The sequence below is a fragment of the Alternaria postmessia genome, assembly GCF_024291825.1.
Source record: "Alternaria postmessia strain BMP 2775 chromosome Unknown scaffold_79, whole genome shotgun sequence".
Taxonomy (NCBI): Eukaryota; Fungi; Ascomycota; class Dothideomycetes; order Pleosporales; family Pleosporaceae; genus Alternaria; species Alternaria postmessia.
Genome location: NW_026260152.1, coordinates 53,764 through 75,331, shown reverse-complemented (window position 1 = coordinate 75,331; position 21,568 = coordinate 53,764). Strand labels below are relative to the sequence as shown.

Sequence of the window (21,568 nt, the reverse complement as noted above, 5' to 3'; positions counted from 1 at the left end):
TGTAGTGTAGATTTGCTGGTGTATGAGGAGTCGTGTGCGACAAATGCGATATTCTCCGAGCCAGTGTTGCGAGAAGAAATGCTTGCGAGAAGAAATGCTTGCGAGAAGTAATGCTTGCGAGAAGTAATGCTTGTGATGACTAATTCGGTAGTGAGCCCCACAGATGGATAGCGCCGGAGCATAGGACACTAGCTACTAGTCCCCTCAAGAGTAACCTACATACACCGTCAATATATACTGCTCTTCCCCCTTGATATTGTCTACTCACAAAAACATCAATCGATCGCGCATACTCTTGGACTTCGCAATGGCCAGCTCTCCCATTATAGCTTTCGACTATGGTATGTTTCTACTAATGCATCTCTCAGGAACAAACACAAAAACTGACACTCCCAAGACATGTCACCCTATGGCTTTAAGACTAGAACCTTACTGGCTTCCAGCAATATGCCATTTCAGCGCAGCCTTCAGCCCATAGTGATCCCTCGGCCGATTTTGGAAAGCCTCTCAATTACGTATCGCCGCGTCCCGCTCCTTGCTATCGGGAAAGACATCTACTGCGACAGCTCGCTCATCATATCCACGCTCCAGGAAAAATTCGATATTCTCCCGACCTCGCCTGCAGACAAAGCATACGAAGCTTTTGGCATCGCCCTTTTCGAAAGCGTCCTCAAAGTCATACCTTCTGCGATGCTAACACCGGATGGCATCAAAGACCGCATCACCATCTTCCAGATACTCAAGCATCCGGATTATGCCTCGCTAAGACCAAGTGGGTTGGCGGAAGTTCGAGCCAAGTTTCACATCATCGAGACTGAATTCCTCGCCGGTCCGGGACAGTACATAGGTGGTGACTCGTTCACGCTTGCTGATCTACACGCTGGATTCGCGGTGGACTTTGCGCTCAAAGTGCAAGGTCTGATTAACGAACCCGGCTTCAGTCAGCGTGATTTTCCACGGATATACGAGTGGATCTCCAAGTGGCCAAAGGCAGAGTTCACGGAGATGAGCCCAGAACAGGTGCACAAGACGATTGAGAATGCGGATTACTCGGCGCAAGAGATGGGTGTGGATTCGAGGGACCCGATTGGTATTGCCGAGGGGACTGAGATCACGGTGGAAAGCGCTGATGCGGATCCTGGTGCACATCCACAAAAGGGGAAATTGGTTGGACTTGATGGGAAAGAGGCGGTATTACAGTTGGAAAGTGGTGTGAGACTACATTTCCCAAGGGTAGGGTATGTGATGAAGGAGGCGAAGACTCAATAAGACGACTCCTAAAGCAAAGGTGGAGAGAGGTTGTCTTCTTGCTCACGAATGGTATTGCGACGGAGTACCAACGTAGAACCGCTAGAAATAACCTTTTTCGATCTTTTTCTTTTGTAGCAGTCGTGTCAGCAGCGATGCTGGCAGCACAACACCAGTCCCGAAAATCTGGTAGAGTTCCTTCTCTGCCTTCATTTCGTAAAGCAGTAGATATGCAACCAGCAACCTGTCAATGATGTTTTATCCCTGCAACTACCTCTTGGCTTTTCTTTTTGGTTTTCCTGCGGGGTTCGAGGCGTGAATCCGACTCAAACGGACAACCAGGCGGTTGTCGGTGTGTCAGACACATCCAACTGCTCCTAAGCCCGAACATCGTCGCCGCAAAAGTGATTCTCGATAGGTTCCAGTAATTGATCGATACTTGGGTGCACATCGAAGCGTGAGCAACCGTCCTGATATGATTCGTTGTTGATTAGGTGGCTTGCATTCTTGGTCAGCTTTGCCTGCGGCGAACAACAAACGGATGAACGACAACGAAACAGGAGAATGACAGCGATGCAGATGCCCCAGGCATAGGACAACGTCAAGCGCAGACGAACTCGGAGTTTAACGTATTTACTGCGCGGGGATTGCGCTCGATATTTATGTGAATCGGCGCAATGTTACGGCGGTGGTTGCGTGTGGTGGCGGTTCGCTAGCAGCAACGGCCGTAGCCTTATGACGTTGCAGCCACATTACTTGCATAGTCATTCGGAGCGCTGTTGACATTGTGCCGACAACCATTTGGACATCTCATGTTAGGCCAGACATCATGGAGATGGAGGCGCCAGAGATGCAGTATATGAATGGCATGCTGCGACACTCATCGCTCAGCATCCCAGATTTGCCAACAACTCCACAACTGCGTCACAAAACGCCCAGCCTGTTACTTCACATCACATTCGAAGAAATCTTCTTGTTATAATGGCTGCCGCCAATATCAAGTACAAGCCTGTATCCGATATCCCCAGTCTATCTGGCCGAGTGTTCCTGATTACTGGTGGTAAGTAGCGTTCTTGAAGTCCTATTATCTCCCGCTAACTTTCACAGGCACCAACGGTCTTGGTGCATCATCAATCTCTTTCATAGCATCTCACAACCCAGCACATATCCTCTTCAGCGGTCGCAACAAAGCTCGTGCGGATGACCTCATCTCTAAGGTTGCGCAAGCCTCGCCTTCTACCAAAGTCACTTTCGTTGAGTGCGACCTGGCCAGCCTCACCTCTGTTCAATCTGCCGCCAAGCAGATCCTGTCGTCCACAGATCGTCTCGATGTTCTGATGTGCAACGCAGGTATCATGGCCGTGCCGAATAGCATGAGCAAGGACGGGTACGAAATCCAATTTGCGACAAACCACCTTGGCCATGCGCTGCTCATGAAGCTACTCTTACCCCTCATGCTCGAGACCGCAGCGCAGCCCGACGCCGATGTCCGCATCGTCAACCTCTCGTCGGTTGCTTATAAGAACAACATACCTTCCACTGGCATCGAGTTCCAGAAACTGAAGACTGAGGGTGCAAACTACGGGTCGTTCTTCGCACTGAACAAGTGGGTCTGCTATTCGCAGTCCAAGCTAGCGAACCTGCTATACGCCACGGAGTTAGCTGCTCATCATCCTAGCATTACGTCCGTCGCGGTCCATCCGGGCTTCATCAAGACGGACATCTTTGCGAGCACAAATTTCATGGATCGTCAGATTGTGAATCTCGTTTCGGGCGGAAATTGGCTGGATACGGAGCAAGGTGCATACAACCAGACGTGGGCGGCCACCACCAAGAAGGAGAATTTGGTAAATGGCGCTTATTATGAGCCCGTGGGTGTGAAGACGACGCCGAGTACGAAGCGAGGGAGGGATCAAGCGCTTGCGAAGGAGCTGTGGGAGTGGACCGAAAAGGAGTTGAAGGCGTGGGTTTGATGCCTAAGGAATTGGATTAGCGACTTGCGTTGTAAAGAGAACTCGGCGTTTTTTATTCAAAGTGTAGTTTTCGTTCGTAGATATCCTGATGCTAGTTTCGTAATACCTAGAATTCTTTCCTCCAAACCCGACTGGCGTTGCCGTGTGAGCGGAGTGAGCGGACTGAATGGCTCTGAAGTTCAAACTGTCCCCACTCTCTTGGTGCATGCGTGTCGCGTCGGCTGGTCATTTGGAGAAGATCCCGGATACTTTTCCGTAGGATGCATCGTAACGTTGTCGACATAAGTAGTGGTGCTTGCCACCATTGCGCAACTGTTTGCGCAAGAAGCGACCTGACGTCCTCGTTTGGTTCATGCTACTACTTTGTCGATGGAAGGCCGTGCCTACAGTAGCAATCGACACAGGTTTCCAACGCGCCGGAAGACGGTTTTGCTCCACCCCCATGGGGTAGTGGACGTTGCGCGCTCTGTCGACCTACCTTCACGTTTGCACCCGCCCACCAGGTCGACACGGCCGTGAAGATCACGAGGACGACCCGGTATTTTCTCTTGAGCACGTGGTCGAAACGATATCCACTGCGATTCCACTCCATGGCATTGGCACGGAAGCTGCACCGATGCTATACCTGAGGCACCGCTTAAACGGCAGCTATACCAAGAACCATCAACGCGGCGCATACAATGTTCAGCTACAACACTTCCCGAAAAATGAACCCGGTATGCCCCGTGGAGAAACCAAGGAAAGTTATGGACAGTCGCACGATTTATGAAGAGCCAAGACGATGAAGGCCCGGCGGACTGACTTGGCCCCGTCTTGATTGGTCCAATTCGCAGCGGAAAGAGTTTTAGCTCATTCAACTTAGCAACGGCCTCGAGACGAAACCTTGCACTAAACCACATGTACAAGCTTCCTACGGAGTTCTGTCATCCAGCTGCACGAGGCTCTAAGCGCGACCCATAAACCACGCACTGGAAAAAGTACGTCTAAGACCCCATCCGTGCCACAAGCGTGCGCGCCGTCTCTTCGTTTCCCCGCAATGCGGCCCAGGTCAAGATCTTGGACCTGTCTCGGCCTACTTGGCCTAGGCCCCAAGTGCAACAATGCGCTGGCTCTAATAAGCCATGAAAGCACTTGACATGGCGCAACACCAAGATTCTGGTGGCTTGCCAACTTGCCAATACGCCTTTTCTCTGCGACAAGACCACGGAGACTCCAGGGTCGGGGCTGGGCTTCTCACCGGAACCAGTCATGAGTAAGGTTATCGGAGCATCAAGACGATGATGCTGTCGGGAAAACGACTTGGTTTTCTGCGGGTTACCTTCCTGGGATGAGTGCCGTTTGGCATATGTTCATCGCGACGTCAGCGAGGAGGGGTTGACGAAGAGGTGGGAGAGGTGATTGCATGACAGAAGCCGTTGATTGTCTTTGCAATGAATCTGCACTTCTCTTTGGAACTGTAGATATTTGTGCGATGGTGTGAGAGCGACTACAATCAGCTGAACTAGAGAGTACACGATCCGGACATCGCTAGACCGAATAAGAGACCACCGAACACCGGCTCCGATGTATCAGTCCAAGCCAGATCCCGGTGAAGGCGACAGACTACCTGGCCGCTAGGTATGCCCAGCTTCTAGGGTCGAACCTCCAAGACTATGTGCCGCATGTTTGCATAATATGCGATATATGGTAGAACGCACACTGATAGTCAGTTTCCAAGACCAAGCAAGCGGGCACACTTGCCACCGGAGACCCCCCGACCCCATACCCCAAGCGCCATCAAGCCTCACAACTGTCCAAGGCGGCCGGAAGAAGCGCGCTTGGATGTCTTGGAGGCTATGCATGCGCGGAGGTACCTAGACAATTGTCGTGTGATTTCGGAAGATGGGGACTAGAGATGATCTGGGGGCGATGTTGATCCACAACACCATGCTACCTTCTGGGGAGTGGGCAGGGAGCCTAAGGTGTATAAGAGTCTCACTCCACGTCCCCGGATTGTGGCTTCCCCAGGTCAAGCAGCTCACGCTTCGGTTGATCCAAAGGGCTTCTTTCCCACACACTCTTCCTATCTCAACTTGATACTTGCAATTAGTCCGTTGAGCACTTCCACATCATGTTCGACTCCAAGAAGAATGAGATCGTCCAGCTCGAGCAGACGCAAACTCGGGATGAGGAGCTCATGAAGCCCGTGCCTATTGTTGGCAAGGTGGATTACTCTGGTGCTTACGAGAAGACTGATCCCAGAGAGATTGCGCTTGTCAAGAAACTCGACCGATGGATCATGCCCATGTTGTGGAGCATGTACTGGCTCAACTATCTTGGTAAGTCACTGGTCTCGCGACAATGATATCTGCCACGATGATTGTTTATTAACGTACATTTCTATCTAGATCGCAATGCCATCGCACTAGCTCGTCTCGATGATCTTGAAGAAGATCTGAACCTTACCAGCAGCCAGTACCAGACATGCGTGAGCATTCTCTTTGTAGGATACCTCCTTGGCCAGATCCCCAGCAACATGTTCCTCAACCGAACGCGTCCATCGCGATACATGGGCATCTGCATGATGCTCTGGGCCGTCGTCTCAGCTCTCACAGCCCTCTCCAAAGATTTTACTGGCCTCCTTCTAACACGCTTCTTCCTCGGTGTCACAGAAGCGCCTTACTACCCCGGTGCTGTCTACCTCCTCTCCACCTTCTACACCCGCAAAGAAGTCGCAACCCGCATCGCCATCCTCTACACCGGAAACATCCTCGCAACCGCCTTTGCCGGCCTGATCGCAGCAGGAATCTTCCACGGCCTCGGCGACGTTGGTGGCATCACGGGATGGCGGTGGTTGTTCATCCTGCAAGGAGCCGTTACGTTTGTCATCGCCGTCGTCGGCTTCTTCCTTCTTCCCGACTTTACACACAACACTTGGTGGTTGACGCAAGAAGAGCGCGATCTCGCCACCAACCGCATGGCGCTCGACACCGTCGGCAACAAGGGCGAGACGTCAGTGTGGGCTGGTTTCCGTCAAGCGGGCAAGGACCCCATGGTCTGGATCTTCGCTTTCATGGCACACATGCATCTCGCTGCCAACGGGTAAGTTATGATTGTACAAAATACATGTGAGACCTACACTGACTTCGCATCTCCACATCTGTAGGTTCAAGAACTTCTTCCCTACCGTCGTGGCGACGCTCGGCTTCGGAAAGACCATTACTCTTGTTCTGACGTGCCCGCCTTACCTCATCGCTGGTGCGGTTACCATTGCAGTATCATGGTCTTCTGGCAAGTTCAACGAGCGTACGTGGCATATTACTATTTCCAAGGCCGTTGCAACGTTTGGCTTTGGATTGGCTTGTGCTGATATCGGTACCGCGGGCCGCTATGTCGCCATGATCATCTTCACAATCGGTACTTATGGTGTCAACTCCTTGATTCTGGGTTGGTGTGGATCGACGTGTGGTCAGACACCCGAAAAGAAGGCCGTCGCTATCGGTATTGTCACCACTGTCATGAACGCCTCGTTCATCTGGTAAGCCTCCTCTCTTCCTCCAAACCGCTCCTTTTTCGGATAAACTCAAAAGCAAGAGCTAACAGTGATATCTTTAGGACACCATACCTATGGCCCAAGTCTGACGAGCCAAAATACATCATTGCGCTTAGCTCGTCTGCTGCATTCTCTGTTGCGACTGCGCTGTTGGCGTGGCTTGCGAAGATTCTCTTCGTGCGCAAGAACAAGCAGCTGAAGGAGCGCGACAGCGAGAACATGACCTTCTACGTGTACTAGATGCACGCACACGGTTTTGCTTGGGCGTATAAGTACCATGTCCAGAAAGAAGAATCGGCTGGCAAGAGCTGGCGCAGATGAGATGGTTGGGGATAACACGTTTTTGAGCTGGATTATTTGATGATATCTCTAGTTATGAATGATGAACATATCAGTTTTAGTTTTAAAAGAAACCTCCCCCAAATGCAAACTTCAACCTCGTGCATTCCGTGGTGCTGGTATACAGAGTTGCAGTCTGAGCGGGCTGAATGGTCGGAATGCGGAAAGATTGCTGCACGCACCAAACATGGCGTTGACGAAACAAGCGCACCCACCGCTATCAGCAGCTAGGCCTGGACACTTGTATTCTGGACAGAAGTTCTTACTCCCAACATGTCTATCGTTATTGACTTAAGATAGAGGTTGACCGAAGCGGAGTGAGATCCAGAACCTCAGCTAGAACATCCGTAACATGTCGCTGGCCCATGTCGCTAGCCTCTCCCCATTCGTTTTCTTTGAGATAGACGCGATAGAACAAGCCGTATTGTGCCGCTCCTCGTCAGACGCGAGATAATAAGTAATATTGAACGGCTCATCGGGAGAGTGCTCCTGCACTATTTCGTCCACAGGCGTCGGTCCTCTACTCGCTTCTCTAGCCGCTTTTCTAATCGCTTTTCTAATCGCTTTTCTAATCGCTTCAAGAAGAACATGCCCGATACCACCGACACCAATCATCAGTGGGATGAGTTGGCCGACGGATTTGGTATCGTTCACACCTTGGATCTTGTTCCACGCTATCGTCAATTCAGTGACAAGGATCACCATTGCGATTGATGCGACACGAAACACCGTCTCAATGATGCAGAGGACGTTCTCTCGTTTTTCTTCTCGTTCGCGTTTTCGTTCTTCTTCTCGTTCTCGTTCTTCTTCTTCTCGTTCTTCTTCTTCTTCTTCTCGTTCGCGTTCTCGTTCTTCTTCTCCTCGTTCTTCTAGGTAACGGCTCGACTCCTCCCACTCATCTAGGACTTCCAAATGTCTGATTTTTTCTTGTAGCGTGGCTACCAGTTCCTCAAACGCCCTTTTATCATCCTGCAAGCTTTGCACCTCTTGCTCTAATGCAGTGTATGAAGTCGCACACTCGTCTTGATGATGTCGCGTCTCTTCAATCTCAATTATCTTCCTCTCTGGTTCGGCCTCGGAGCGAACAGACGTCTTGGTGGGATCGGATTTCGAGCCTGGCTTCTCGGACGGTGGAGCAGCAGAGGGCACATTGGTAGGAAATTGCTCGGCCTCGTCGTGTTTGCCATCTAACTGTCGATGTTGCTGTTGCTCGTTCTCTCGTTCTCGTTCTGGTATTTCTAGGACATAACTGTGCATCCAGTCAGCACAACTCGAAAGCATGTCAGGGATTCATACTCTCGCTTTCTCTTCTTGTGGACCTCAAGCTGGATCATCGCTGCTAGGTTAGCCCATCGCAGGAGTCTACCTTCACGCCAAAGCTGACGGAAATGCAAGGCAAAAAAGACTAATGTAAGCACCAGTAGGACTACCATGACAACGACGTTGAAGATTCGGAAGCCATTGTTGGTCAACCTAACCCTGAAGAAAGCGAACCCGAACCGCGCGCATTCGTTATCCGTTCTTGGAATCTTGTACAACCAGAACCAGAGTTGAAAGACGATTTGAGCAATCTGAATGATTGTGTAGAGGAACCAAAACATCTTAGACGGAGGTGGGGTTCTCATGTGCCTTGCCGGATCCCAATAGGCGTTGAAGTGGGTGGCTACACGCCAGAGAATCGCGATCAGCCAGGAGTATTGAGCGCCAAACCCTAACAATAGGATGACGTATATCTCGACAACGTCAAGGTGATTCAATGCAGTTTCGATGATGAGGCCGATGAAAGTTGCTGAGACAAAGAAGGCGTTCGCTGTCCGTAGACCGGACGTCTCATCCTTTGCGATCCAAGCGGCTACTGGCGACGACATCCATTGGAGATAGAATCCAATTCGAATTCCGAGGCCGTACATGTCGGAGTTGCCTGACACCTCGCAGGTGGTGGCCATGTTGAAGGTAAATTAATGAAAGCTGAGGGTTGTTGGAACTAAGTGTGTTGAGGAAGCAGATGTACAGACGAAGCAACCGTGAAATATGCAACGGAATGCTTTATCAATGGAGATGGAGGAGGTATTCATCACAGTGACCTCAGTTGGAAAAACAAACATTGGGACCGAGTGTCTTTGCGCGTCTTCAGCTGAGAATTAGTGTTGCAGTATTGTATGCAGATCTTCAGCTGAGTAACAGTATTGCAGCACGTGGTTGAATCAAAAAGCCAACTCTTGAATTCTAGACCCATACTAAAATAAGCGAGCTGCAGCAGAACATGGCGATATACACACACTCTCTAGCTTTATTACACAACAATACTAATAGTACTGTGATGGAGTGGTTAGTGTAGTTACGTATGACAGCTGTAGCGCCCATTGGCTCATTGGGCGCGCACAGAGGCAGACTTAACGACAACAACCATACTCTCATACACTACCATGCTCATAGTCTTTCCATCCTAATTTGTATCTCTCATTTCATCGTTCTAACAGGATCTGACACACTTTTTTCTTCCAGCCCAGGTTGGGCCTTCCTCTCATGGACCTCGCTAGTCCGCATCGGTAACACAAGAATCAGGCAGACGCGTTTCAACTGCGGGACGCGAGCCGTCTGCTGGCGGCTGAAGATGACGATGAGGTAAATATTGATTCGATTGTAACGAATCAGGTCCACTCGTTGAGTGCGTGAATGGGGAAACTACTGCATCGAGAGCTGAATTGGGGGTTAGTCGGAAAGGAAGAACTAGGTTGGATGGAAACAGTATATAGCCCTTGAGCCCATCAAGCCCCATCGTTCTATTACAACTGATTAACGGGCATCTACATTGTTCGCAAGCAACGCCAAACTCCCAAGCTATGCTTTTGTGTCCGGGGTATACCAATCTGTGGACAAACACTGATATCAAGTAAAAGAAAAACGCCAAAAGAGAAGATACCGAAAAGAGAACAAGATACAGGAAAGATAAGCCATGTCGAGGAAAGGAAAGGAAACGACGCGGCAAGATGTAGGTGTAGGATATGCCAGACAACAACTCTCAGCAACATCAGTACCCGCGTGATTCCAGTAATCTCGGCGGAACTCTCGCATGCTGCGCCCCAGGACGATGTCTCCTACTATTCCTATCATGTCCCCTCCGGTCATTCATCTCGACAAAGTTCCCCGGCGCATGTGTCAAGTTATGATTCCCACCTTTAAGCTCCTTGAGATCCGCATCGTCAATCAACCGCCTCTGCCACAAGTACTGGAAGAGACCGAAATCCGGTCTCGACGTACGCAGCGTCTGGCCCCGCATCGTGTGTTCTTGGCTCAGATGCTGCATGCGCATGCTCCACGCATGTCGGCCCAGGTCGCACGTCGCCGCCCAGTCGCACAGTGGACACTGCACCGTCTGAGGCGGTTCCTCGCCGCGAAAGTGCGACGAGCAATGCGTTTCCCATTCTTCTCTGTGCTGCGAGACGTATCCGCAGTTGAGGAACCAGAAGGCGCATTCGTAGAGGGGTGTTGTAGCGTGCAGCGCGCGGGGTATTTCTAGTACGCCATTGTTGTCTTCGAGCAAGGGAACGCCGGAAAAGCGGCTGGCGAGGTTGGTACTGATGCTGCTTTCGGTGGGGGTTGCGGTCGTGACGCAGGAGCGCAATGAGGGTGGGTTGTGCGTTTCGGGGTGAGTCTGGTGGTGGAGGAGGGCAGGAGCCATGGACGGGTCGCTCTTAATTGTGCTTGCCGCGTCCAACAGGCTCTCAATTTCGATGTCGATGTCGATCTGCTCCAGTCCCCGGAGATACTCGTCGTCGAAGCGCACTAATCGAGCCGAAAGATCGGGCTGTCGTACCCAGTCGTTGAGCGTGTGGTTGACGCGGCCGCGATTGTCGAGTCCGAGGGCGGCCAGCGACATGCCTGTGCGACTGGCGGGGTGGGCTGCTGTGGCGCACGCCTTGTCAGCCTCAGCCTGCTGGCAATCATTGGAGAAGGGCCATTCTCAGCCTTGCGAACGATGTCGATGCAAGGCAATACAAGCGAATCGCAACTCACTGGGCGTTTGAGAGGGCGTAACTTCGCCCGGCATGGTGTCGGCAGTGACGATGCTAACAAGAAGGGTAAGGCTTAGCGTATCGTCTCTGTGGGGTTTGTCCGTTTGCTATTGAGTCACGGAGATATAGCGTCCTTATATTCCACGCCGCAAACATATATCGGGGAGAGCCAAACCCGGTAGAAATACTTGCTCAGTTGCGGCTCTGCAGAGGTACCCTCATCGACTCCACCACCTTTTACGCAGCAATCCATCGTATCATGGACACAACTACTCGCCAAACCACCTCCGTCGCGTCACTCTTGATACTCGGCGACCCAAGTCGCCGTCCAAGCGGTCGATGATTGGTGCGCCAAGTTGCGTACGATGCGGCTTCTCACAGAAGCGGGGTGGTGCGTCCCGAACAAACACCCTCTCCACACCTCACCGACCGCTTCTTTAGCATTGAGACCATGCCCTCAGTGTGGTGGTCTGTCGGTGTGAGTCTTCCAAATCATGGACAGATAGCCGCTGCCGTGTTTCAATACATGCAGGCTACTGCATGTTAATCTACACGGCGGTGTTTGTGCATCGAGCGCATGTGATGACGCCACAGGGTATCCGCACTTTATTGGATGCACTCTGAAGTCTCTAGGTTTGAAACAGATACTAAATTATGTATGCTGCTATGCGCCGCAGCTTGGCGAATTTGCTATATAGATTTACACGTCGATCAAGTCAACATAAGCTACTCTATAGACACGCTTAGCATACTAATTCAACTTGAAGAAGAACCACCCATGGACCATGTTGTACACTGCTCATATACCTACACGCTCAATTCCCTCCTTGTTACTCCGCCATCATCTGCCAGCTCACTTCTTCTTTCCCTTGGGTACAGCCTTGGCCTTGGCCTTGCCCTTCGGTTTAACATCCTCTTCATCTTCGTCATCCTCCATCTCGTCATCGTCATCCTTCTTCTTCTTCCCTCCCTTCTTCGCTGCAGCTTTCTTGGGCGCCGCCTTCTTTTTGGGCTGCTTGACATACTTGTCCTTGCTCAAGTCAACATCTTCCTCTTCGTCCTTGACCTCCTCCACAAGCTCGCCATCATCACTCTCGTCAATCGCCTCTTCAAGATCTGGTTTCTCTTTCGCTTGTTTACCTTTCGGTGCCGTAACGGATGACGCTTTCATAAAAGGGAGAGGGTGAGATTGTTGATTATACCTACAACGTTGTTAGCATAGATCCAAGAGGGCAAGTGAGCGGATGAGGGTCTGGGAAAAAGGAACTTACAGTCGTGTAAAGGTAGACTTGGTCTGACTATCAATCTTAACCTTCTCCTGATCCATCGGCCCAACTCCCAATTCCATAATCGCGTCAAAGTCATCTTTAGTAAGGTAATAGCTATCCATCAGCTCGATGACCTGGGAAACAGCATCTTTTCCTTCCTTCTGCAGCTTATTTACCAAGTCGTGCCAGAGAAGCGGGACGTACTGCTGCCGAACTTCGTGGCGGTCACCAGAAGAGCGTAACCGCATATGTGCCTGAATCTCCTTGATCATGCGACTGAGTTTGTTGGTGGTACTATTCTTGCCCAGCCACGATGTAAATCGCGTCCCGTTTCCGGCTGTGCTGCCGGAGACGAAACTGGCGGGGCGGACGAAGCTGAAGACGGCGTGCGTAGGCATCAAACTCCATTGTTGCTGGGAGCCGTGAATCATACGATCGACGAGGTCACCGTCGCTGATACTATCTGCCGCTTGCGATACCAGCTCAAGATTCTTGAGATTCTTCTCTTTGCCTCCGTACTGCCCAGATAGAATGGGATTTGTGCCGAGGTAGTTCTCCTGCAACATCAATGGACTGAACTCATGGTCGTTGAAGTAGAGTTCAATCTTCTCATTGAGCGTGGCTTTGCTACTCGAGGCAAACATACCGCCACCGAGAATCTTCTGTGTAATATCCCATGGCTTCAAGATGACATGCTTCTCCCAGTTCTTGGACATTGTCTTGCCCTTGTCGAAATCCATGGCTTCCTGGTCGAGTTTGGCGGTGGAAATCATGTTGACAACCTGCCGGATGTCGGAATGGCTGCCTTCGATGAGTGCGTTGACAACTGTCGGAGGCAGCTTCAAGCCTTCTCGGTAAGCAATAGTCATAACACGCGACCGTACCTGGTCGACAGTGGGACGTCGGAAGGGCAAATCGTAGGTAACGTAATCGAATGGCTTCATCTTCGGCAACTTCCTGTCGTTGCAAATGAGGATCATGGGAACCTCTGTCTTCTTGCAGACAGCTGCGAGCGCACCGACACCACCGCGGTCACCCGCAGACATGCCGTCGACTTCATCCATGATGAGAACGAGCTTCTTCCTTGATCCTTCAACCTGCTTTCCATCTCCAGCAAAGTACCCGTGGAGTGAGTTGGTGCTCAGAACACCACGTAGACCATCTTCGATCAGCTTCTTACTCCGGGTATCACTAGCATTCCTTTCAACAATGTCATAGCCTTCGAGCTTTGCGACAAGATGCGCTGCAGTAGTCTTGCCGATACCAGGCGGACCATGCAGAATGATGGCACGGAATACTCCGCTACCATCTTTACCGGCCAACTTGAAACCAGTCTTGAGATTCTTCGGGAAAGCTTGCAGCCAGCGTTGTATCTTCTCGACGGTTGCTTTGTTGCCACATATTTGAGTGAGTGATGTGGGCGCATATTTGGTGGTCCACAACCGTGAGTCGACAGCAGGACCTGTACTGGAAGTAGCTGCTGAAACTGTTGAGCCCGATTTCTTACTGGCTGCTGCCTGTGCCGCTGCCTGCTCTTTTTGGCGCTTCTTCTCTTCCTGTTCGAGCTCGGCAGCTTGCTTCTCAATCTTCTCTTGCTCTTTGCGTTGCTTCTCAGCATACTCAGCTTGGGCTTTGCTGTCACCCTTGTTGCCAGCTGCCGTCAGTTTCTCAATGAGTTGTGTCAGTCCATCTTCGTCGATTGTCTTGATGTCCATATCCCGAATCTTCTGCAGTTTGCTAGGACCAGCATCTGTTCCTAATACAACATAGCTGGTCTTCTTACTTGGAGCACCAGTGACCTTTCCGCCATGTCGCTTGACGAGCTCTTGGGCTTCTGTCCGACCCCATTTCTGTAGTACGCCAGTGAAAACAAATGTTAGACCTGCAAGACATGTGTCTGAGCCCTGTGGCATGTCACCAGATGAGCCTCCAGCAGGCGCAACATCGCCACGGCCCGCGTTTGCTTGCCAGTTGAACTTGGCGTTTTCGTCCTTGGGTGGAGGTGTGGGTGCTCGCACGGTAGGAATGCTGTCGTAGATGGCCTGGATATCTGCGCTGTCTTCAAGCTCCTCCTTCTTAGCCTTCTTCTTCGCCGGCGATTTTGCTGGCGCGGCTTTCTTCGGTGCCTTTTTCTTGGGCTTTTCGTCTTCCTCCTCGCTCTCGTCTTCCTCATCTGGTATGGGTGACTTGCGCTTCTTGCCTGCAGTCGATGTCTTCTTTGGCTTACTCTTAAGCGCTTGTTCATCTTCGTCAGGCTGAATAAAATCGTCTTCCGCGTCGATGTCTTTCATGTCGACATCCTCGTCTTCCGGATCGAAATCGTCTTCGTCTTTGGTCGTTTTTTGCTGTTTTGCGGGCGCTTTCGGTGTTCCACGATGTGGCAACTGTACAGGCATATCGTCGCCGCTCTCTGGCTCTTCCTTATAATCGTCCTTGCCCTTGCCCTTGCCCTTGATGTTGTCTTGGAAAATGTCGTCTGCGTCGTCTAGGTCATCGTCCGGGAATTCATCTTCGTCGTCCCGCTCGGCATAGGATGTGACGGGCTTCTTTGTGCGACCAGATGTTTTTGTGGTAGATGCCGGAGTAGCCGTTTTTGACGCTTTTCCATTTGCCTTTGCAGGCGCCTTCTTTGGTGTTGTAGCAGGCTCGTCCACAGCTTTCTTGACTGGCCCGGTTCGCTTGGGTTTGTTTGAGCTGGCAAAGAAATCGGATGTGGTAGTCTCTTCGAGTACGGGTTCTGGTGTCGGCTCGCGCTTGACCTTCTTCGCGGCTGGCTTCTTTGGTGTGGTTTTCTTGGGCCTATGTACTGTCAGTTTTGACGTCGCCAGAACAGTGAGGGTTGTTCACTTCGCTTCTTCCTCATCGTCATCGTCAGAGTCTTCTACAACTCGACTTGCGCGTCCCTTCTTCTTGGGTGCGGCCTTCTTCGGCGCAGGCTCATCTTTCTTCTTTGCGTCCTGGCTGCCCTTCGGGGGTCCGCCGCCAAAGAAGCTGCGAATATCGGCAGGCATCTTTTTTGATACAAAACGCGTACTGTTAGTGCCGAGAAGGGTGTCGCGTTTGCAGACAGCTGTTGAGCCCGGCAATGGGTGGGGATGGGGTTTGGGTGGATTGATGAACGCCAGGCCTCCGTTGACGTGCACGACGCGACTTCGCGAATCGCGCGGTCATTAGGCAATTAGGCAGGCGCATCGACGCACTTTCCCCGCCCGCATGCGCCACAGCAGCCACATTTAGGTCTTGGCATCAGAACTTCAACACCAAAGTTACCAAACAGCTCAAGTCCGATATCACATCACAACGCCATGCCGCCGCCAAGGATATCACAAAGCCTGATGGCTCAATTCAGTCGATTGAATATCTCTGCATCGCGGCCAACACGTATGAATGTCGTAATTCTCTCATCGCCTCCGCTAACGGCCCAAAGTACTACAACAGACATGCCTTGTTAAACCCCAAACCATAGCACCTAGTGTTCTTTCCTCCGCCCGCCTCTTCTCTACAACTCCCACCCGCCTCAACTACCTCGCCCCCAAAGCCGGAGAGTCACGCAAATCACGCAAAGGCCGCTGTCGCGTCCCCACCGGCGGCTCCATGCGCGGCACAACCGTGGTCTGGGGCGACTACGGCCTGCGCATGCGTGACCACGACCGACGCATATCCGCCCATCAACTCCGCATCGCCGAGGAAACCATTCGCAAGCGTCTCCGTGGCATGAAGTTCCGCCTCTACATGCGCATCGCTGCCAACATTGGTGTGTACACGTCTGGCAACGACGTGCGAATGGGAAAGGGCAAAGGAAGTTTTGACCGCTGGACGTCGAGGGTGGCGGTGAGCAAGATTATCTTTGAGATTCAGGGAGACTTGCACGAGCAGGTGGTGAGGGATGCGTTTAGGCTTGCGGGTAACAAATTGCCGGGACTGTATGAGTTTGTCAAAAAGGGTGATGCGCCAGTCATGGGTCTTACAAAGGTGGGCTTGAACGGTATTACGGCAGAAGATCTCAAGAGACCGAGGAGGAAGGAGCCGCTTGAGCAGACGGCCGCAAGGATTCCTGATGCTTCTTCATCTGCACCGGCGAATGGACCAAGGGTGGAGATGTAAATGGAGTGGAGAAGCGTATGTATCACACTGTACAACAACGACGTTGATAATCGAAAGACATTGACAAGGTCGAACGCGAGGAACGTTTTATTGTGATGCTCTTGTAGCCACGATGACGTAAAGTAGGAGGATGTGAAAATGTGTCGTATAAGCGGCATGTATTAACTGCACAATCAGAACTGTTCAACATGGAGAAAACGATTAATCTGGAACCTGTGGTTCTTTCGCGAGTATGTAACACGTATTGCTTGATTACTGAGTCTAAGTGGGGGAGTGTAGCCTCTGCATGTCCCTTTTAAATTCGGAATTACAAGGCATTCCCAAGCGATTCGTCAACTACATGTGCTCATGCCACCGATAGTGTGCACCCAACGCAAATATCGGCATGACTGCTCCACATTCTTCGCACCGAAACGCATCCTCCGCATCCATCATATCATCGTCGTCTTCTGCCTCCCAGACATCACTGACAGTAGCTTCCACGTCCTGTGACGCCGTAGGGAAGTCTTCGGAGCCATGTCTTTGTAGAACGGCGTTGTCTTCTGCGAGTTCGCTTTTCCATTCTGCTAGCCAGAGCTCTTGGGACAAGTGTTCTTCTTTCTCTTCTTCTTCTGTCGAAGAAGGTGATTGCATCAACAAGATCTGTTGCTCGCCTTGATCCGAATCGTCTCCCTGAAGCTGCTTCTCCAACTGCATCAGGAGAAAGCGTGGTTCACGATGAGCAAGCTCGTCTTCCTCCAGCCATTCATATTCATCATCATATTCATTATCTTCCTCTTTCTGGTTGTGGACTTCAGGTTCCTCGATGGTCCCGCCTTCTTCCCTACTACCCCCATCACACTCGTCCATCATCACATCCCCTCGCTCAAACGAGACGTCTGACATTACTAGTTCTTCTTGTTCAGCTTGAGTTTCCTTGGGCTCCTCTATTTCTAGACGCTCTTCTTCAAATCGATCTGGTTCTTCCTCTACCCTCCATTGTTTGAGCACCTCATCCTGGCGCTTGAACATCTTGCCAATGTCCCGTCCGATGCCGCCTCTCTCGCTCGCCGCATCAGCCATGTTGGTCGCAGCAACGTTGACGAGGCTCAAATTCCACCCTCGTTTCTGTGGGTGGAGTTTGCGGAACAAAGGCAGCAATGCCTCGGTAAGTAGCTTGTCAACGATAGCGTCGGTGGTTGTAGCTGCGTTGAGGTTGAAGACAAATGTGGGCATGGGCGTGGACTTTGATATCCGAGCAAAAGACCTGTTGCGGCTTCCATCTGGATTCTGGGGTGGGCGTGGCCGAGTTGACAAGCGGAGGGTTTTAGGATGGGCTAGCCACCGCTTCATTGGTCTCGAGGTGTATGAGCCTGTATTTTGATCTTCTGCATCATCGTCTTCTTCCAGTAGATCCGTATGCATCCTCTCGAGTAATCTCCTCGCAAGCATCCTCAGCTCTTTAGTCACCTGCTCTAAAGTATCCAAACGCATATAGCTATCCTCAATACTAATCTGGCGGGGTATCTCTCTCGCCTGTCCAACCTGCTTATCATCACATCCATTCAGTAGACCCCAGATGCGTGAGCCGGTACCATGTGGTACACCTGGACCGCCAAGCAAACGTTCAAGCGACTCAGGACCCATACCAGGAAACGTTCTTACATCGCGGACAAGAACAGGTTCTTTGGTGCCGCCATAAACAAGTCCGGCATCAAAATCTGCAGGTCGTTGTAAGACGTGAGCACGGAGTTTCTGTGCTAATTTGAAGCCAATACCAGGGATTTTGCCGACTTCGTGGTCGTCGATGAAGGTGGTTACGTTGTCGACATCCACACCCGCATTCCCGTCCTCGGTACTCGACGGGAGGAGTGTGGTTTGAGCATCAGGCTTGTGTGTATTGCCTACAAGCTTAGCTAGAAGCTTGTTGGTAGAAATGCCAACAGTAGCTGTATAACCTGTGTCTTGGTGGAGTTTGGCACGAAGATAATGTGCAAAATGACTTCCCAGCGCCAATCGAAGTTGCAGCAGATTCGGTGGGGTTCCTGCAGACGCATCAGTTCTTTGGACTAACGATCATGTAAAGCATCCTATAGTGCACAAGATGTGATCTCGCGTCGTCAAACTGCGCACTGTTGGTGGCAGTACCACAGCCGCCGTCGCTGGTCTCGGTAGCCGCAGGGATTCAGCAAGGAGACTGTCAGCCTTGCATCCCGCCGAATTCAGGTCCATGAACATCTGCCAACCACGCCACATCTTGTACGTCATACGGCCTTATTCTGCTTACCTAAGTCATAATTCGCCGCTTTGGGATACAAATGGCCCGTAAGCCTTGTCGCATCGTAAGGAAAGCCCCTTGTGGGATCTTCCTTTGCGAGACAGAAGAAGGCGTTTGTCAGATCGTTGTGGTTGAGGATGCTGATGTTGTAATCGATTATGTCGGTCACGTCCAGGAAGACCTTGACAACGAGACTTAGCATGCCATGACTCGCGTGATGTATACCGTATATAGAGACGGTGAGGATATTTAGATGATGAATTCATGGCAGGGAATGTGGGTCTTGGAGAAAACTAAGAGGAGATGGGATGGAGGACAGTGGCGGTGTTGAGACACGACGGGAACTTTACGGACAAGCAAGGTAACCAGAAGCGACGACAAACCTACCTCATCAAAACCTAGCCTCTCTACACGTGAGTTCCAGGAAAAGGATCGCAAAAACGTGTATAGTTGTTTGGAAGCATTCCGAAATCGAGTAAGATCCTCACCGAGGACGATGACTACATCTGGACAGACTTTCTTGGCCTGGTGGATCAGCTGCAACTTGTGCAAGCCCTGTGAGAGAATTCAGTCAACTGCGGCGGGGAATGACAAGACACGGTCAGATTCGTACTCGTCGGCGGGCCTCATAGTTGCATGTGACGATAATCTGTTTTTGCTGCACAGCCAGTGGCAAGCTTCGTAATGCCGGGTTCTCATGTTCAAATACGCTGGCGTAAAAGCAGTCCTGTCGAGATTGATATTACTCAATTGCGCAAGCGTGGGCGCACGTGGTAAAGAAAGTACGTACGTAGTCCTGTTGCGATACGAGACAAGAGTTAGGGCGACCAAGGCGTCAAGGCTGTGCGTGGTGCTTACGAACAAAGTGGACTATGACGGAGTCGGACTGCCGTTTCAGTTTCTTCATGGATTTGTTGCGAGGAAGGAGAAGCGCCGATGCACGTGTTGAGATGTGAAGCAGCAGCAGAAATGTTTCGGCGGCGTGCAGCAGATGAAGCGCGCGTGAAGCCGCGACATGTGGTGGACAGACGGTAGCCTATCACGACACTGGGTGGGCGGGCTGCAGATCGAGTGCGCTAGTCGTCTGAACCCGGAACCCTGCACGACCACGCCTTTGCCACCCTGCATCTATCTTTGGATCGGACTAGTGTGTATTTTGGGAGCAGCGCGCCGGCCAGGCGCTTCGTGTTCAAGTGCACCTCCGCGCGTTGGGATGCGCGCCGCTGCGGATCCACAAGGACGGTTGGTGGCATGCAGCAGACGAGTTTGGTTAATAGGGACATGCCCCTCGTCGACCATGTAATAATCGGCTCCCCTCGCCCAAATCATCTGCCTCATACCTAACCTACCCGGCACACGCCTATTCCGCCCACGCGAACCCAAACACATGATGCTGTCCACTTTGCAGCCATCACACCCCTCCCTCTCGATAACGCCGTCGTACTCGCAATCATCTGCCATGTCCAGTATGACTACCCAGCTGCCTATAATACCCCCGCCGCGACAGGCTCCGCTGCGCCCCAAACTCTCCATCAACACTGAGCAACCGCGTATCCTGGGCAAAGGTGCCAGTCTGCGTCTCGAGACTCTCTCTGCTGTATCGCCAACAGTCCGCAACACATTTTCCAACGCCTATGAACGCCCGGCTCCAGCACCCACCACCCCCAACTCAGCATCCACCCTCTCATCAACACTCACATCCGCCTCCACCGACTCAGCCACCAGCTCAATACCCTACAAGCAACCTCACAACCTCACTTCCATCCTCTCCAACAGCCCTGCCCGCGCAATAATACCACGCAAAATGGGCTCCTCAACCCGCCCTATGTTTCCCGCCGAGAAGCGTGTTTCCTTCCGCACACCACTCGAGGAGGAAATCACAACCACCAAATACACTCTCGCACACTCCGATCTCGAATCGAGTAGTTCGACGCTGTCGTCACTGACTTCCAGTGTGGAGACGACATCAAGCGAGTCTGAAGCCGAGACGGGCAAACCGAGTCTGAGCCTGAAGCCGGCGGTCAACATCTCGAACACCAGCATATCGCCTCTTCAGCTCTCCATCAGCAGTACTGCTTCTTCGGCAGAGAGCTCACCAAGAAAGTCACCGCGTGCGGGTGACAAGAGGGATTCTTCCAGCAGCGAAGATGACAGCGATTCTGCGCCCGAAACGCCCGTTGCCGGTCGACGGAAGCGGACGAGGGATTGGAGATGGACACTTGGTCCCTTGCCATCTGACAGCAAATCATCCATGTCGTCAGTGAGCGAGGGCACGATCAGTGAGGATAGTTCATGAAGACATTTGGAACGCGACCAGGAACTACGACTACGAACTGTACAGAAGGGAGGGGAGGGATGGGGGGATCATGGCGTTCACACATCATCATGGGCATTTCTCGGTGTTTTCTTTTCTATGATACCACTTGCATACCATACCATCATCATTGCCCTGGGCGACAATACTAGCATAGCATCGCATGCCATTTACTATTACAACTATTATTACTCATACCAATACATCCTTCAACACATCCATCATATCTACGCTTCGTACACTTACACACTGCTCGCACATGCAAATCCTACCTTGTGGGCGCATATGTGGACATTGCCTCGCGATCACCGTTGTGACATGACCACATGACAAGATCGTCTGCCGATCGGTTCCATCCAGCAGCCGCGGGACGAACCCACAGCCACATAACTCACACATGACAAGGCACTTGGGCATGTTGATCTTGCAGTCTTTTTGCAAGTCCACGCGAGCCATGCACGTCAGGCAAAAGAAGAAAAAACGAGAATAACTTGCAAAAGCCACAGCCGTCTTTTTT

At 51.6% G+C, this 21,568-nt stretch overlaps 9 protein-coding genes across 9 annotated transcripts; 5 read left to right on the top strand and 4 right to left on the bottom strand.

The window, feature by feature from the left end:
• Positions 1-307: 307 nt before the first annotated feature.
• Positions 308-1,269, top strand: J4E82_008977 (uncharacterized protein; the record flags this gene model as incomplete). The annotated part of the gene is made up of 2 exons (XM_051735207.1): positions 308-341; positions 398-1,269. 2 exons carry the CDS (start codon positions 308-310, stop codon positions 1,267-1,269), a joined length of 906 nt encoding a protein of 301 aa, XP_051585040.1.
• Positions 1,270-2,229: 960 nt separating this feature from the next.
• Positions 2,230-3,221, top strand: J4E82_008976 (uncharacterized protein; the record flags this gene model as incomplete). Its single annotated transcript, XM_051735206.1, has 2 exons — positions 2,230-2,308; positions 2,356-3,221. The coding sequence occupies 2 exons, from the start codon at positions 2,230-2,232 to the stop codon at positions 3,219-3,221; spliced, it is 945 nt and encodes a 314-aa protein (XP_051585039.1).
• A 2,110-nt stretch (positions 3,222-5,331) lies between these two features.
• Positions 5,332-6,993, top strand: J4E82_008975 (uncharacterized protein; the record flags this gene model as incomplete). The annotated part of the gene is made up of 4 exons (XM_051735205.1): positions 5,332-5,539; positions 5,609-6,302; positions 6,367-6,738; positions 6,816-6,993. 4 exons carry the CDS (start codon positions 5,332-5,334, stop codon positions 6,991-6,993), a joined length of 1,452 nt encoding a protein of 483 aa, XP_051585038.1.
• Positions 6,994-7,790: 797 nt separating this feature from the next.
• J4E82_008974 (uncharacterized protein) lies at positions 7,791-8,525 on the bottom strand (the record flags this gene model as incomplete). The annotated part of the gene is made up of 4 exons (XM_051735204.1): positions 7,791-7,961; positions 8,035-8,341; positions 8,389-8,417; positions 8,520-8,525. The coding sequence occupies 4 exons, from the start codon at positions 8,523-8,525 to the stop codon at positions 7,791-7,793; spliced, it is 513 nt and encodes a 170-aa protein (XP_051585037.1).
• A 1,598-nt stretch (positions 8,526-10,123) lies between these two features.
• On the bottom strand, positions 10,124-10,972 carry J4E82_008973 (uncharacterized protein; the record flags this gene model as incomplete). Its single annotated transcript, XM_051735203.1, has 1 exon — positions 10,124-10,972. The coding sequence occupies one exon, from the start codon at positions 10,970-10,972 to the stop codon at positions 10,124-10,126; it is 849 nt and encodes a 282-aa protein (XP_051585036.1).
• Positions 10,973-11,961: 989 nt separating this feature from the next.
• On the bottom strand, positions 11,962-15,387 carry J4E82_008972 (uncharacterized protein; the record flags this gene model as incomplete). The annotated part of the gene is made up of 3 exons (XM_051735202.1): positions 11,962-12,310; positions 12,380-15,175; positions 15,224-15,387. 3 exons carry the CDS (start codon positions 15,385-15,387, stop codon positions 11,962-11,964), a joined length of 3,309 nt encoding a protein of 1,102 aa, XP_051585035.1.
• Positions 15,388-15,681: 294 nt separating this feature from the next.
• On the top strand, positions 15,682-16,480 carry J4E82_008971 (uncharacterized protein; the record flags this gene model as incomplete). Its single annotated transcript, XM_051735201.1, has 2 exons — positions 15,682-15,757; positions 15,804-16,480. The coding sequence occupies 2 exons, from the start codon at positions 15,682-15,684 to the stop codon at positions 16,478-16,480; spliced, it is 753 nt and encodes a 250-aa protein (XP_051585034.1).
• Positions 16,481-16,816: 336 nt separating this feature from the next.
• J4E82_008970 (uncharacterized protein) lies at positions 16,817-18,375 on the bottom strand (the record flags this gene model as incomplete). Its single annotated transcript, XM_051735200.1, has 1 exon — positions 16,817-18,375. A coding segment is annotated over one exon (1,559 nt), but the record flags the coding sequence as incomplete, so codon positions are not given.
• A 1,749-nt stretch (positions 18,376-20,124) lies between these two features.
• On the top strand, positions 20,125-21,033 carry J4E82_008969 (uncharacterized protein; the record flags this gene model as incomplete). The annotated part of the gene is made up of 1 exon (XM_051735199.1): positions 20,125-21,033. One exon carries the CDS (start codon positions 20,125-20,127, stop codon positions 21,031-21,033), a length of 909 nt encoding a protein of 302 aa, XP_051585032.1.
• Between the last annotated feature and the right edge of the window lie 535 nt (positions 21,034-21,568).